We start from the raw sequence: 14,172 nt of genomic DNA, 5'->3' as shown, positions 1-14,172 counted from the left end.
GGCGGGGGAAGAGGATGAAGATGATGTTGATTCTATGCCTATAGAAATTGTGTCACCGTTCTGAAATTCTCCGTGAAGAATACGTTGGACAAGTTGATCCTCCACTTTATCCAGAATCACCCGGCGCACTGGCCTTGCACCATATTGTTTGTCATCATCCTCCAAGTTCGCAAGAAGTTTGATAGCATCAGGCGTTGCCTGAATTTTCATTGAAGATTATTAGCAGTGAGGATGAGATTCAGTCCGTGTACAACTACGAAACCACGGAGCTTGTTCATGAGAACAGGAATGGTTCTTATCAATGGATTGTTAAACCATTAGTATTGTTGAGCATGATATATAGTAAATTAATTAAGAACCTTAGTTCTGTCATTGTCCCTTCTAAAACATGTTATGTAGAAACCAGCCACGTGCCCTCTTATTAGAAACCAGCCACGTGCCTATTTCTATATGTCATTTTGATCCTTTTAAAGAACTAGAATTCTAAATCAAGATATCATACTAGGCTGCGATTCCGGTGGCCGCGATAGTGGCGGCTAGCAGTGATTATGGGTTGACTAACTAATAAAATAGTGACAGGTAAAATATATGTTGTTGTTCTTATTTGCATTTAAATATCTAAACACAGTAATTATTTGTAAAATATACGTTATCTTCTCTTATAATTTTTAAAAAATATTATTTTATCGAAAAATAATCTTACTAAATTTTTTTATTTAATGTTAAAATAATATATATTGATATCAGAAAATTAATAGTAAAATATAACTATAATTGTTAACAAAAATTTTGGTAAAATCACAATTTAATAATTTAAAAATTATTGAAAATATATTAAAACTATTATTTTTTTTAAAGTAGTATTTTTTTTGTGACAAATCAAACTATTATTGAGTCGATAAAGGTGAAAAGTTGATCTTAATACTGTTGAACTTGCTCAATAAATTATCCTCCTCCAAACTTTAAGTGCACCAAATAGCTCATACCAAAATTAAGCAGGCACTAGCTATAACTTTTATTTTTTCATTACATTAGCTTTTGGTATAAGACAACAAAATTGCACAAATAAAAAAAAATTCATTTAGCTAGAACCTCAAATGCAAATCAATAGTAAAAAACACAACTCATACTTAACGTAAACCGCTGCTGTCTCCAGCGGTTTATTCACGTGTCCCAATATGCTTCAGCAGTTTCCATGCTGCCACATTTCAAAATAATCTGCGGTTGGCAGCAGCGAATTTTGTGTAACCCTAAACCGCTACTGCCAGTAACGGTTTCTATAGATACATAAAAAAATGTATTTGCATTTTCATTTTGGAAACAATGCATTTACATAATTTTGAAGATATAACAATTTATTTACGTAAATTGTCCAAAATTTAATGACAAAAAAAATAAAATTTTTGTTAGAAGATATTTTTGTAAAAAATAATTTATTTTTTTTAAAAAATTAATAAATTTAACATTAATTAACAAAAAAATTTAAAATAAATTAATTTTTTTTAAAAAGTTAAAAAAAAATTATATTTTATAAATAAAAAAAATATTATTTTAACATCCCACAAAAGTGAAAAGTGAAATTTTCTACGCACACTCAAAGTTACCATTCTTAATTAGCAGAGTTACCATGCCTCAATAATAGCCACATATTTGTTAGTCAATTCACCATGTGTTGCATCATTACAGGTCAACTTGGTATAACCACACTTAGTACCGAACACAACTAGACACCATAGACAACACCATCATACTATGTACAATGGAAAAATAAGGACTATTTAAGCTTATAATTGTGATTACTTAGGATAAATTAAGGCAAGTTATACTTCTAATACTGCAGTGTTATTAGTAAACTTCATCTCTAGATTTCTGATAATTACTTTGTTCTCTTCCTCTGTTAATCTTCTGATGAATGTAACAATGTAGGATCAAAAACATCCGGTGGAGGAAAGCCTCTTCATTGGACATCCTGCCTCAAAATCGCCAAGATCTCGCGACCGCCCTACTCTACATCCACCAAAACCCTGGCTTAACTCATGGAAACCTTAAATCTTCTAATGTCTTGCTGGGTTCGGACTTCGAATCCTGTCTTACTGATTATGGGCTCACCATGCTCCTTAACCCTGACTCAATGGATGCTCAACAACACTAAAATTGGGGTACACATAATCAAGATCCAAATTCCAAAACATTTTATTTTCACTTTTTTGTTTCATTTCTGATTTTTTTTTTAATGCTCAGTGTAATGCTTGTTGGGTGGGGTGGAAACAATGGCATCAAACTCACTGGTGGCGTTATTGCAAATCGATAGTTAGTTTCATTTCCCAGCAGTTTTTTGTTTTATTTTTTTATGATTATTGAGAAATAATGGTGTGGAAATTGTGTGTATTGTGTTCAGGGGAATTTCATGGGCAACGAAGGACAAGATCCAACAAGCGAATCACTTTGGGTCTCTGACTCAAGCCTCTGCTATCAGAGTGGGATCTTACCAAGGAGAGGAAATTTATGCCCCATTCAAGAGCCTCCTCCCTCTGGTATTTTTATTTTATTTTATTTTATTTATTTATTTTCCTTCTTGTAGTCACCTGTGCTTTTAGAAAATTTAATTAGTGTGTCCATTTTTCTTTGGTAGTTCCTTTCTGTTTTACTTAATTCAGCGTGTTTTGAATTATACAAATGTTTTTAGTTTTACAAATATTTTAGTCATTGTGGGGAGTGCTAGCAAGAGTGAATGTTGCTACCATTCAGCTTATTCTTGTGAAGAAAAAATGCTAATGTTGCTAATTTTCACTCTATAGTAATGAAGGTTAATTTTTGATGCATGCACTGACAGTCTAAAAAAACTTACACATTCATCCAATTATATTCGCGTATTTAGACGACTTTTTAAATGACGGTTTTGAAAATTAGTTATTTTTGCTACGGTGACCATGCTCACATGCATAAAAATTAAATTCAATTGGTAATGGTAGTGCTTTTTGGTTAATATGTTATAGAATTGGTCATTTTGAGAACAATGGTTAAGGCATAAAACCAATCATTAATATGTTGTATATGCTGTCGTGCATAAATTAATAGCCCTGTACTTCACATTAGGACTCTCATCCTCACTGTTCTTTAGGCTATTGATTTTGCTAATAGGTGAACTCTTCATTATAGATTGAAACAATTCAAACATAAAATGTGATTTAGCATAGGATCATAGCATAGGTGAATTCTTTTGTGGCTCTCAGCTCTTCCACATGTTTCATCTTCAGCTATGGAGACATGTTTCATCTGTTTGGTTGGACTTCTATTAAGCTGTATGTATGTAAAGTTATAGATAAAAACCAATGGTCCAAATATGCATTCTTACTACCAGTATATCAAATGAATGAAAAATAGTGTATTATTATTGCTAGTCATAAGATTGCTTCTTAATTCAATTTGCACTTTTGCAGTCTTGCCATGATCCATCTTATTAGTTCACCCTTGAGATCCCTCTTGTGCAATGTCACCACTATTTTTATTTCAACCCGTCTCTTGACCCTTCGATTTTTATCTTGGATTACATGGTGAAAATCTTTCTTAGCATAGTACTCTCATATACCTTACTTGATTCATTCTATCATGATTTAGGATGTGCATTCTCGTAAAGGTTTGATAGCGATGGTTCAGAGGAGAAAAAGATTATTGAAATATCTCAGAAGAACTTATTGGGAATCTTATTGTTTCGTTATATCTAAGCTTCACATTTATTCTCTTGAAAACATCTTTGTGTATGTTGGCACTTCTTTCATTCCTACCTTTTTAGTATAATTTATTGGTGTTTATTGCAGACTCAAAAACTTATAAGTTTATGTTGACACTTCTTTCATTCTTATCTTTGTGTATGTTTGCATGAAGAGGATCATGAAATTCTTTAGAAGCATCAAGACTGAAAAACTGGCTTAGCAAAAGTTCGAAGGTCTAGAAAGCTTTCGGTATTGTTTATATGCATGGTGGCTAACTATAAGCATGCATTTTTTTTGGCATTTTTATCAGGTAAGTAGAATATCACAGTTTAATTTGCCTTTTTCTTGTTGCACAAATTCACTAATATCAAGTGATCACTCTTTAAACATTGTTGAAAGTGATGGTTTTTGTTGCTCCAGGACGGAAAGATTGAAGCCAAATAGTTAAGCTTATTGGAATTCCCAGCTTAGGAGCAATAATGCCTGGAGAGCTTCGAAAATATGGAACCATGATTGCTCCAAGTCTATATGCTCCAGTTCATCAACACTTCTTTGTTGCTCGCATGGACATGGCTGTTGATTCTAAACCTAGTGAAGCTTTGGCCTTCCCTCGAGTCTAAAGATGCTAAGTTTACCACTTTGTAGCATAATATTTCAGTTTCAAGTTAACATTGTTACTCTGTTAATGTGTTTGGTGACTATAATGTTCATAATATTACTTTTAACATAATTATAGGCTCGTAGCATTTTTTGTTGTTTAGATTTGTAACATGATTTATTACTTTTTAAGAGAAATTTATGTATCAATATTTGAGTTTAATGAAATATCTCATTTTGTATTAATTAATTTCAGTATATTTATATATGCATAATGATAATAATTGTTAGCAAAAATAATTGAGATTCTAGAAAAAAAAAAGATAGTTTGTTACTTCTAAGAAAATGAGTATGATATAACTAAAAAAAGTCTTAAGATTTTAGCGGTAATAGTAATGACAACTAAAAGTGAATAATATTACAATTTTAGAATAATTTTTAGTGGCCATATAAATTGCCAATAAAATAGGTTTTGGCGGCAATAGTAATGGTTACTAAAAGTGAATAACATTGCAATTTTAGAATTACTTTTGGTAACCATATAAATTGCTAAGAAAATGGCCGCTAAAAGTTATATACTTTTTGCGGCCATTAAAAAAGTCTTTACCGGCAAATGTTATAATTGCCGATAAATGTATTAGCGGCTATTTTTATTGCCGTTAAAAGAAAAAATAAATGGCCATTAAAAATAATTTTTCTTTTAGTGCTCTCTCTGTCTCTTCTTTACCAAATAATAAAGCTGTAAAACTAAGCAAAATAGCTAACTAAGACCAACCAAGTTGATTAAACGTGGTTCACATCTACGCGGGTTGTTTTTCTTCTTCTTTTTCATAGGCTTCTTCTTATATCGTTGTTGTTTCTTCTTCTTCTCCTCCTCTTTTTCCTTTTTCCTCATATTTCTCTTTCGTTATCGTCGCCGTTGTCATCACCATGATCACCTCCTCCTCCTCCTCCTCCTCTTCTTTCTTCTTTTTTCATTCAAATTTCTTTTCTTCCTTCTTTTGGTAACCCAAAAGAATATCACTTAATTATTGGTGATCTACAATATTTGACCTTAACTCGCCCTGATTTAACCTTTGCCGTTAATAGAATGGTGCAGTTCATGCATCATCGCTCTCTTTATCACTGGAAATGCATTAAGCGTATTTTTTGTTATCTCAAAGGTACTCTTGATCATGGTCTGTTATTCACTAAATCTGCTAATTTTCGTCTTATATCCTTCGCAAATGCTAACTGGGATGGCAATATTGATTACGTAAGAGCATCATGAGCTTCTGTATTTATTTTGGTGACAATCTCATATCATGGAGAAACAACAAATAGACAAAAGTTAGCAGAAGTATTACAAAGACAGAATATCAAGCAGTGTGTGTGCTGCTAAAACTGAAATTTATGTCTCTTCAGTAACTACTAGCAGAGCTCTATATTCTTCAAATTATTTCCCCTACCATCTACTGTGACAATCAATTAGTGTGTCTCTTAACAGACAACCCCATCACGTTGCAAGCATCTAGAACTTGATTTGCATTTTCTTTGTGACCTTATCAATAAAAAAATATCTATGTGATGCACATTCTCTCCTATGATCAACTCACATACCTTCTTACAAAGCCACCATCTTTAAGCTTATTAGACAAATTCAGATCCAAACTGAGGGTACGTACCAAATCGTACCTCATTTTTAGGGGGGATTTAATTAGGAAAACTAGTTAGTTAGTTATGAGAGTTAGTTATTATGTTGTGCACTCTCTAATGGCTCCTGTATGTTATCTATACTACTATATATGTGCTAGTCTAAAACTCTCATAACACAGAACTGCATAATGATCAATGCAGTAATTTTAGTTTTCTACGTTTATAAGTTTTTTTTTTCTGTTCTTCTTTCATTCGTTACTTTTCTAAATAGCTTCTCTTTCATTTTTATTCTAGAGTTCTTGAAACTCTCATAGCATTCATCCTTTTCTCAAAATTCAATGTCATTATTGTTGCTGCTGTTAGTCTGTCACTACCATTATCGTCGTCGTCGCTGCTGTCATTATCACCGTTGCCTTCGTTTTTTTCTTTTTTCTTTTCTTAAGGTTGTCTTCTTGTTGTTGTTGTATTTCATTTTCTTTGTGAATCGAATGTATCTTCTTTATTAAGTGAAATTGAAAAGGTATGATTACATTTTACATTATTTTTCTATGTTCAATATTTGTGTACTATATGTATGAATTTATGTGCTATGTTGAATAAAAATGTGTACTGTGCTTAAATATTTGTGTGATGTAATAAACCAAAATTTGTTTAATGATTTGTGATAAATTAGTGAGTTACTAGGCTATTAGTTTTGATTACTTGTATTATTTTTCTATACTCAATATTTATGTGTTATTGTATATATTTTTTTTTCTTGATTATGGTTATTTATGATGTTCTTAGTGTTTTTTTAATTGAATTGTTTGAAAAATTAGTGTTATTCTATAATTCTGATTTTTGTGTTATATATGTGAATTTGTGTGTGTGCTATATTGAACAAAAATGTGTGTTACGTTTAAAAATTTGTGTGCTATGATAAACCAGAATTTATTTAATGATATTTGTCAAGTTAGTGTGAGCTACCAAGCTATTAACTTCGATCACTTGTGTGCTGTGAAAATGAAGGGATATGTGTTGTTTCGCTTTATTTTGATTTACACATGTGATGTAATATGGTGTTTGCAGTGTTGATAGACAATTGCAAGAAAGACGAGGCGATCGTTAAACTTTTCAAGAGCCATTACATTCAAAGCTAAATTTCACATCTTGCATTTAAGGGTAGCATTCCATAAATACAAAGGAGAGGTGTTGGGTGCACTAAAAGATTGTCGTGCCGCACTCTATGAATCCTAACCACAAAAAAATGTTAGAACTGCACATCAGAGTTAATAACCATGAGTCATGATGACATACTTAAAAAGAATGTCAACAACACCTTTTTGTGTGTGTGTGTGTTTTTTTTTGAAAAATAGAACCTGTAATATAACATTAGTTTGCAATGAATGGTGACTGGTTTACACACTATGAAAAAAAAAGAGAAAAAAATAAATGTATAACAAAATTCAATAAAAGAATATACATATAAATTTTAGTGTAGTAAAAACTTGTGTGCTGTGCTTTAAAAATGTGTTATAATTCAAAAATTTGTATACTATGTGCAAAAATGTGTGTGTTATATCGATAAGTTTATGTTACATGCCAATTTTTGTGTGCTATACTTCAAAAATTATTGTGTTATGCTTTCAAATTTGTGTGCTCACAACAAAAATTTGTGTGCTGCAAAAAGTGTAGAAAAACTTGTACATGTAGTGCAAGTTCTTTAAATTGTGCGCTAGTGGAGTACTGCATAACGTGTATCACGCATTTCATTTTTTATTTTGAAAGTGATTTTTATTGTAGTTGAGCCAACTTAATTGGATTTAACTGTAAAAAAAAATTTGTACATGTAGCATCACTCATTAAACAAATCCTCATTTTTGTTATATTTAAAGAGCAATGCTAGGGAACCAAAAGGGTATTAGCCAAAAACCAGCCAAATACCTTTGGGTGAATCCAAAATCTCTACGAGTTAATATATATCGATGTTTCTTCTGCTAAATATCAGAATGTTTCTTTTTCATACTAAATGGATGTTCTTTTATATATTTTTCGAATTTTTTTGTATTGCAAATGTGAATGTCTCTATTTCTTTAAGAATTTCATATATTTTTTTTAAATTTTATAGATATTTAATTATTTTTGTTAAAATATAATTAGATGTTTCTTTTGTTAAGTATTAGGATGTTTTTTTCATATTAAATGAATGTTTTTATATAATTAATACTGACAAATAGCAATTCTTCCCCAAGTTCATTCTTCCAAGATGTAACCTGACCTCCGTACAAATATACCTGCATCATCATCAAGATCCATATTGTATTATATTAAGAAAAACACACACAATGCATGTGAGAATGGATTGGATTGATGAGAATGAATGAGGAAGACTTTCTACTTCAAAACCCTATCTAACGATGCTGATCGTGACAAAGATTTTCTACTTCCATTGGAACCATTAGAAACCCTTGCTGATGCTGAGATGAGGAAGACTTTCTACTTCCATTGAAGACATTAGAATTCCTTGGTGATGCAGCTTCGTATGTTTCCGAAACCCTTTGTGGTGATGAAGAAGATGAGTCCAAATTTGCAATTAGGGTTTTCTCCTCCAGAGCTCTATTGGGTGGCAATGAAAGTGGCGAAAGTAAAGGTGATTCAGTAACAGCATTACCATGAGTATCTTCTTCTTCTTCAACAAAATCTCTCTCTGGTGTTGCACATGCTGAAGAACAAAGCGAAGAAGAATAAGATGAAGAACGTGAAGAATTAATGTGTTGGTTGTGCATTGGTGATAATGTAGGTGACAAAACCGATATCATGATTTGTTGCTGTGGCTGTGGTGGCGGCGACGACGACGGCGAAAGATGTACCGGCGAGGAAGGCTTTTATAAGTTTTAATTAGGTTAATGTGAGAGAGAAGAGGAAGGCTTTTATAGGTTTTAATTAGGTTTACTTAATTAATTTTAAATTTTTTGAATTTAAAATATTTAAAATTAATTATTAATATAAATTAATGTGGTTTTGTTTAGTTTTTGACTGATAACCTTTTGGTTCCATATACTTTTCCATATTTAAATTAATAATGATAGATTTTATTACGGAATTTACTTTTCATATAGAAAGGGAACAAAAATGATGTATTTGCCCAATATTAATAATTGGGGTGTTTTACATATTTGTGGGTGAACTCAACATGCAGAGGCGTGTTAACACAACGCCGTCAGTGTGAGCCAAAATTCGTCACTATCGAACAACACACGGAGGCATGCTACTCAGAGATTCCACGCAATTTTCGCAGAGATTCTCGCACGTTTACAAAGAATCGTAGAGGTTTTTTTTTAACATGAAGAGGGTGTGTTGGAACTGTGTCTGCATACAGGGGACATCTCATTTCTCCAGAAACAAGCAACGCAGAGTTGAAACTCTTTAAATTGAGCTCAACCCTCCTTCAGCATTCAACAAAATTCGAAGTAGGAGAAGATAGGGATTTGGCAGTGGAGGTTCTGCGAAGAAGAGGAAGAGAGTTAGTAATATGTTGAAAAAAAAGAATGATTATACATAAAAAAAATATTATAAGTTTGTATTAATTAAAAATAGTACGTAATTATATGGTACCCAAATAACATATTAGCAATTATTTGGATATTGCACCAGTTTAATAAGAATCTTATGGTCCGTAAATTTGATGTACCGGAGACATAAAATTCGATGGTAGAAGACGCCTTATGAGCAACAGAATTCTACCACGTTTCGAGAATTGGAGTGATTAAAGGTTATTATCCTTTGCTATCTGCTCTCGTGGAAAGGTGGTGGTCAGAGACTCACACTTTACTATCTATGTTTGCATATTCAAAAAATTTTGATGCATGCATGGCGTTAAGATCTAAGTTACGCATAAAAGGTGGAACGTCCATTAGTTGACTAACTGCGGGCGGCTCCACTACATTCTCCATTACTACCTCACTTTCCACATATCACCATTCTCGTCTTCGTTGCCGGCTTCATAAATAGCTTCGAAATCCTCTTCGCTATCACTGTTCATTCCTTCGTACACTTCAACTCGATCATCCTCTATATCTGAATCATGTTCAATCCCATTTTTTTCTACATTTTCAAAATCAACATACAACTCAATCTTTGGCTATCGTACTTGAGTCAGTCGGTGGATATGGAACATATTTTGCATTCTTGCTTCGTTAATGATCGGCATAATATCAAATTGATTTAGACCACCAAAAATTATAATGGGATTCCGGTACAGAATATTGCTCACTCTCTTCAACATATCATTCTCCATACTTTGACAAAGACCGTTCTAAAGTTCTATGAATGTCATGGTGCATGGAACCACAAACGAAAATGGAGTCTCACTCACAAAACTCACTTCCTTATGAGTATTTCGATCCGTATAATTTTACTGTTGTGATACACTATCAAATTTGTGGTACTCTCCATTACACCAGAAACACATTTAAACAGCTCTCCTTTTTGCAATGAAATGGTACTGAGAGTTTGCCTTATATAGGAAGAACACTCAACACGCAGACTACGTGTTGCATTGCCAACTAATCAGAGTGCAACAAGTCGACATCACGCTCCCACGTGCTGAGTCAGCATGCCTTCCACGTGTTGACTGTTGACAACACGCCTCTACGTGTTGAGTCACATCTTTCATGTATTGCAGCTGCCCAACTGACAAGTTTAGTGATCTACAAATATACTAAGGGTCCGTTTGAGAAGTTTTAAAAGTGATTTTTTTGAGCTTTTGACTTAAAAATGACTTTTTTCCTAATACTACTATTTGTTATCACATTTCTATAAAATAAGCACTTTTAAAACTAAAAATTCAAATACAAAATAACTTATTTATAAGCTACTTTTAATATAGTTATTTATTATTTAAACTATTTTTTTAAAAAAATTATAATTAAATTATTTATCTAAATTGGACATAAGTTACTAGTACATTACGGGGCAAATGAAACCCTGGATCCCGTTCCAAGCTTCCCTTTGCAAGCCAATTGGTGCAATAGCATCACACACTTATACATATATTTATATATTTAAGGATTTGGAAAATATTCACATGATTGACATCTTTATTAGACTACCAATTTTTTTTTTTTTAAATAAACACATGACATGGACCTTTTATTTGGCGGGGAAATTGGGCCCGGGATATCTTAAACACGAATCCACGTGTCTGATTCCAGAAAGGATGAAATCCTCGGCGAGTGTTGACGTCATTTTCACGACGGGACTCAACTGTGAAAGAGAGAGACAAGAACGCTTCCAAAATTTGGAATGTGATGGAACCTCCCCGAATGCTCCACACTCACTCCAACTCTCTTCTTTTTCTCTTTTAATTCTTCTTTTCTTCTCCTCACTGCGCAAGCAACGTTAAAGTTCTCAGCTTCTTTAATCAATTAATTCTCTCACTCTTCACTCTTCATTTCAGCTGCTACTAACTGCTAACCAACACTATCTTTTTTTTCTACCCATGGCTTCTACGACGTCGTTTCCGGGTCTCTCTTCACTTTCCCACTCTGTTCCAATTTCATGCAGCAGGAACCACCGTGCTCTTCTTTCTAATCCTCGCTACTCCTCCCTTGCTTTCCCTTCAAAGCCCTTCAACTTCCTGAGATCGCTTCCCATCACCAAAAGGAACCATTTTGCAAATGGGTTTCGGACAACAACTCATAGCAATCCCCAACGTTTCTCTGTTCGCTGTGAAGCTTCAAGTGGAAGGGTAACATTTCATATTTGCTTCAAATTTCATTCAGTTTCAGTGTATAACCTTGCAATTGATTGTAATGGAGCTACTTGTGTAGCTAATTATAGTAATATAACTAACTAACCAACTAACCTAGCTCAACAAACTAATCACGTCGGTGATTTTCTCAGCTTCTTTGCAATCAAAATTAATGTGGAATCTTGGTTATATCTTGTTTTTTTTATGGTATTTGGGATTTGGTACTTTGGTTGAAGCTTGTGGGATGCAGGGGATGATGTTTTTGGCTTTTATGTAATGGCAGATTACGCAGCAAGAGTTCACCGAAATGGCGTGGCAGGCGATAGTTTCCTCGCCGGAGGTGGCGAAGGAGAACAAGCATCAGATTGTGGAGACTGAGCACTTGATGAAGGCTTTGTTGGAGCAAAAGAATGGTCTTGCTCGCAGGATTTTTTCCAAGGCTGGAGTTGATAACACTCGGCTTCTAGAAGCTACTGACAAGTACATTCAGAGGCAACCCAAGGTAATTGACTAAAGTAGAGCAAGTTTGAACTATAATATGATAGCTTGTATTGTTGCATTTTGTTGGCTGGTTTTTGCTACTCATTAGAGGATAAGATAGTTGTTCATTGTTTATGGTTCTGTTATCTGAATACTGGGAATTTAGTTGTTTAACCTGTGTCAAAATATGTTAGGTTCTAGGGGAATCAGCTGGTTCAATGTTGGGGCGTGATTTGGAGGCATTGATTCAGAGAGCCAGGGACTACAAGAAAGAATATGGGGATTCATTTGTTTCAGTTGAACACTTCCTTCTTGGTTTTACCCAAGATCAACGTTTCGGGAAGCAGTTATTTAGAGATTTCCAAATATCGCAGCAGACGCTAAAATCTGCAATAGAGTCTGTTAGGGGACGCCAGTCAGTTATTGACCAAGGTAATGCTATTTTCCATTTGTCTTTTACATATGACAAATGCTAATGTACAATGTATGTCTCTCTAAGGTGTTAGGATCTGTACGTTACATACCCTTGTCAGCATTTCATCTTGTTCGAGCATAATTTTTTATTTGTTGTAGATCCGGAGGGGAAGTATGAAGCCTTGGAAAAATATGGGAAAGATTTGACAGCAATGGCTAAAGCGGGAAAACTTGACCCAGTCATAGGAAGAGATGACGAAATACGTCGGTGCATCCAGATTCTCTCCAGGAGGACAAAGAACAATCCTGTGCTAATTGGTGAGCCTGGTGTAGGAAAGACTGCAATTTCTGAAGGGTGAGTGCTAGGTCTCATCTTTGCTGTCACTTTGGCTGGAAAATGAATTATATTTTTAATGAGTTGCTATATTTGAAGGCCTTCATTTTACTGTCCAGCATAGTTCATAAATACTGGCAATGGAACCTGTGAATCACGTTGAAAATGACATAATTTTATTTAAACTTATGATGGTATATATTCATTTTGAAAATTAAGAAAATAAATTAAACTTGGCTATAAGTTCACAATACTTGTGAAAATACTTCTTAAAAATAGGGTGTGTGTTACTGTGTTTAAGAGGTTGGCATCTGTGATTGATTCAAGTGATTCTGTTCTCACTTTGATCTTGGTCTGGATGCGCTTGTTAATATTACTTACTACCTTCTACATATTGACCTAATCCTTCCTTGGTAACAGGCTTGCTCAGAGAATTGTGCAAGGAGATGTTCCTCAGGCTTTAATGAACCGTAGGGTATGTGCTTTATCCAAATTCTGGGGCTATTCTTGAGAGTCGGTAAGAAGGGGGAAGGAAAGGAACCGAACAATGCATTTATGTTTCTAATTCGGTTTAAAATGTTGATGTCAATATGTCATGATCACTATTGTATCCTCTACCATCATTGGTTTAATTCATTTTTAAAAGGAACATTAATGTTTTCCCCCCTAATCCTCCTCGTTTAAGTTTGCATAATTTCTTGGAGTTGTAAAGTTGATCTTATTTGCTTTTCTTGTTTCAGCTTATATCACTTGATATGGGTGCACTTATTGCTGGAGCAAAGTACCGGGGAGAATTTGAGGACAGGCTAAAAGCTGTCCTTAAAGAAGTAACAGAATCTGAGGGTCAGACAATCCTTTTTATTGATGAGATCCACACAGTTGTTGGGGCAGGTAATAAGCTTCAACTTTCCTCTTTCAGATAGCTGATTTTTAGGTATGCTTAAAGTTGCTTGAAAGGTCTATAGTAGACCCCTAATCACAAATTGTTTTATCTTCCAAGACTTTAGATTAGTGGAGGTTATGATATTAGATGATGTTCTCTTCCTAATATATTACTTATATTCCCAGTTTATGCCAAGTGGTGTGATTTTGAAATTAACATGTAGAACGTTGGATTTGATTGCAATTTTAATCCATCATATTATAGGTGCCACAAATGGTGCTATGGATGCTGGTAATCTTTTAAAGCCTATGCTTGGTCGGGGAGAGCTGCGTTGTATTGGCGCTACAACATTAGATGAGTATCGCAAGTATATTGAGAAGGACCC

General features: G+C 33.8%; 2 protein-coding genes across 4 annotated transcripts in view; both read left to right on the top strand.

The window, feature by feature from the left end:
- LOC107635376 lies at positions 1,801-4,422 on the top strand. Of its 3 annotated transcripts, none has more exons than XM_016338847.2 (4): positions 1,801-2,159; positions 2,242-2,310; positions 2,399-2,534; positions 3,619-3,879. In XM_016338847.2, exons 1-4 carry the CDS (start codon positions 2,037-2,039, stop codon positions 3,633-3,635), a joined length of 345 nt encoding a protein of 114 aa, XP_016194333.1. In that variant the 5' UTR covers positions 1,801-2,036; the 3' UTR covers positions 3,636-3,879. The 3 variants fall into 3 exon arrangements, 1 of the variants encoding a protein (XP_016194333.1); XR_002361997.1 differs by lacking the exon at positions 3,619-3,879 and adding exons at positions 3,886-4,023; positions 4,134-4,422 and having other exon boundaries at positions 1,803-2,159; positions 2,242-2,534; XR_001619241.2 differs by lacking the exons at positions 2,242-2,310; positions 3,619-3,879 and adding exons at positions 3,886-4,023; positions 4,134-4,422 and having other exon boundaries at positions 1,808-2,159.
- The window catches only part of LOC107635374 (chaperone protein ClpB3, chloroplastic), a gene marked incomplete in the record, with an annotated part of 5,550 nt that continues 2,576 nt past the window's right edge, over positions 11,199-14,172 (top strand). Inside the window, 7 exon segments of the mRNA XM_016338844.2 lie at positions 11,199-11,673; positions 11,960-12,178; positions 12,351-12,588; positions 12,730-12,925; positions 13,325-13,379; positions 13,645-13,795; positions 14,052-14,172. Coding sequence (XP_016194330.1) covers positions 11,425-11,673; positions 11,960-12,178; positions 12,351-12,588; positions 12,730-12,925; positions 13,325-13,379; positions 13,645-13,795; positions 14,052-14,172 — 1,229 coding nt within the window.

The sequence above is a fragment of the Arachis ipaensis genome, chromosome B04 (genome assembly GCF_000816755.2).
Source record: "Arachis ipaensis cultivar K30076 chromosome B04, Araip1.1, whole genome shotgun sequence".
In the NCBI taxonomy this organism is placed as follows: domain Eukaryota; kingdom Viridiplantae; phylum Streptophyta; class Magnoliopsida; order Fabales; family Fabaceae; genus Arachis; species Arachis ipaensis.
This window is presented reverse-complemented; position numbering and strand designations above follow the sequence as displayed.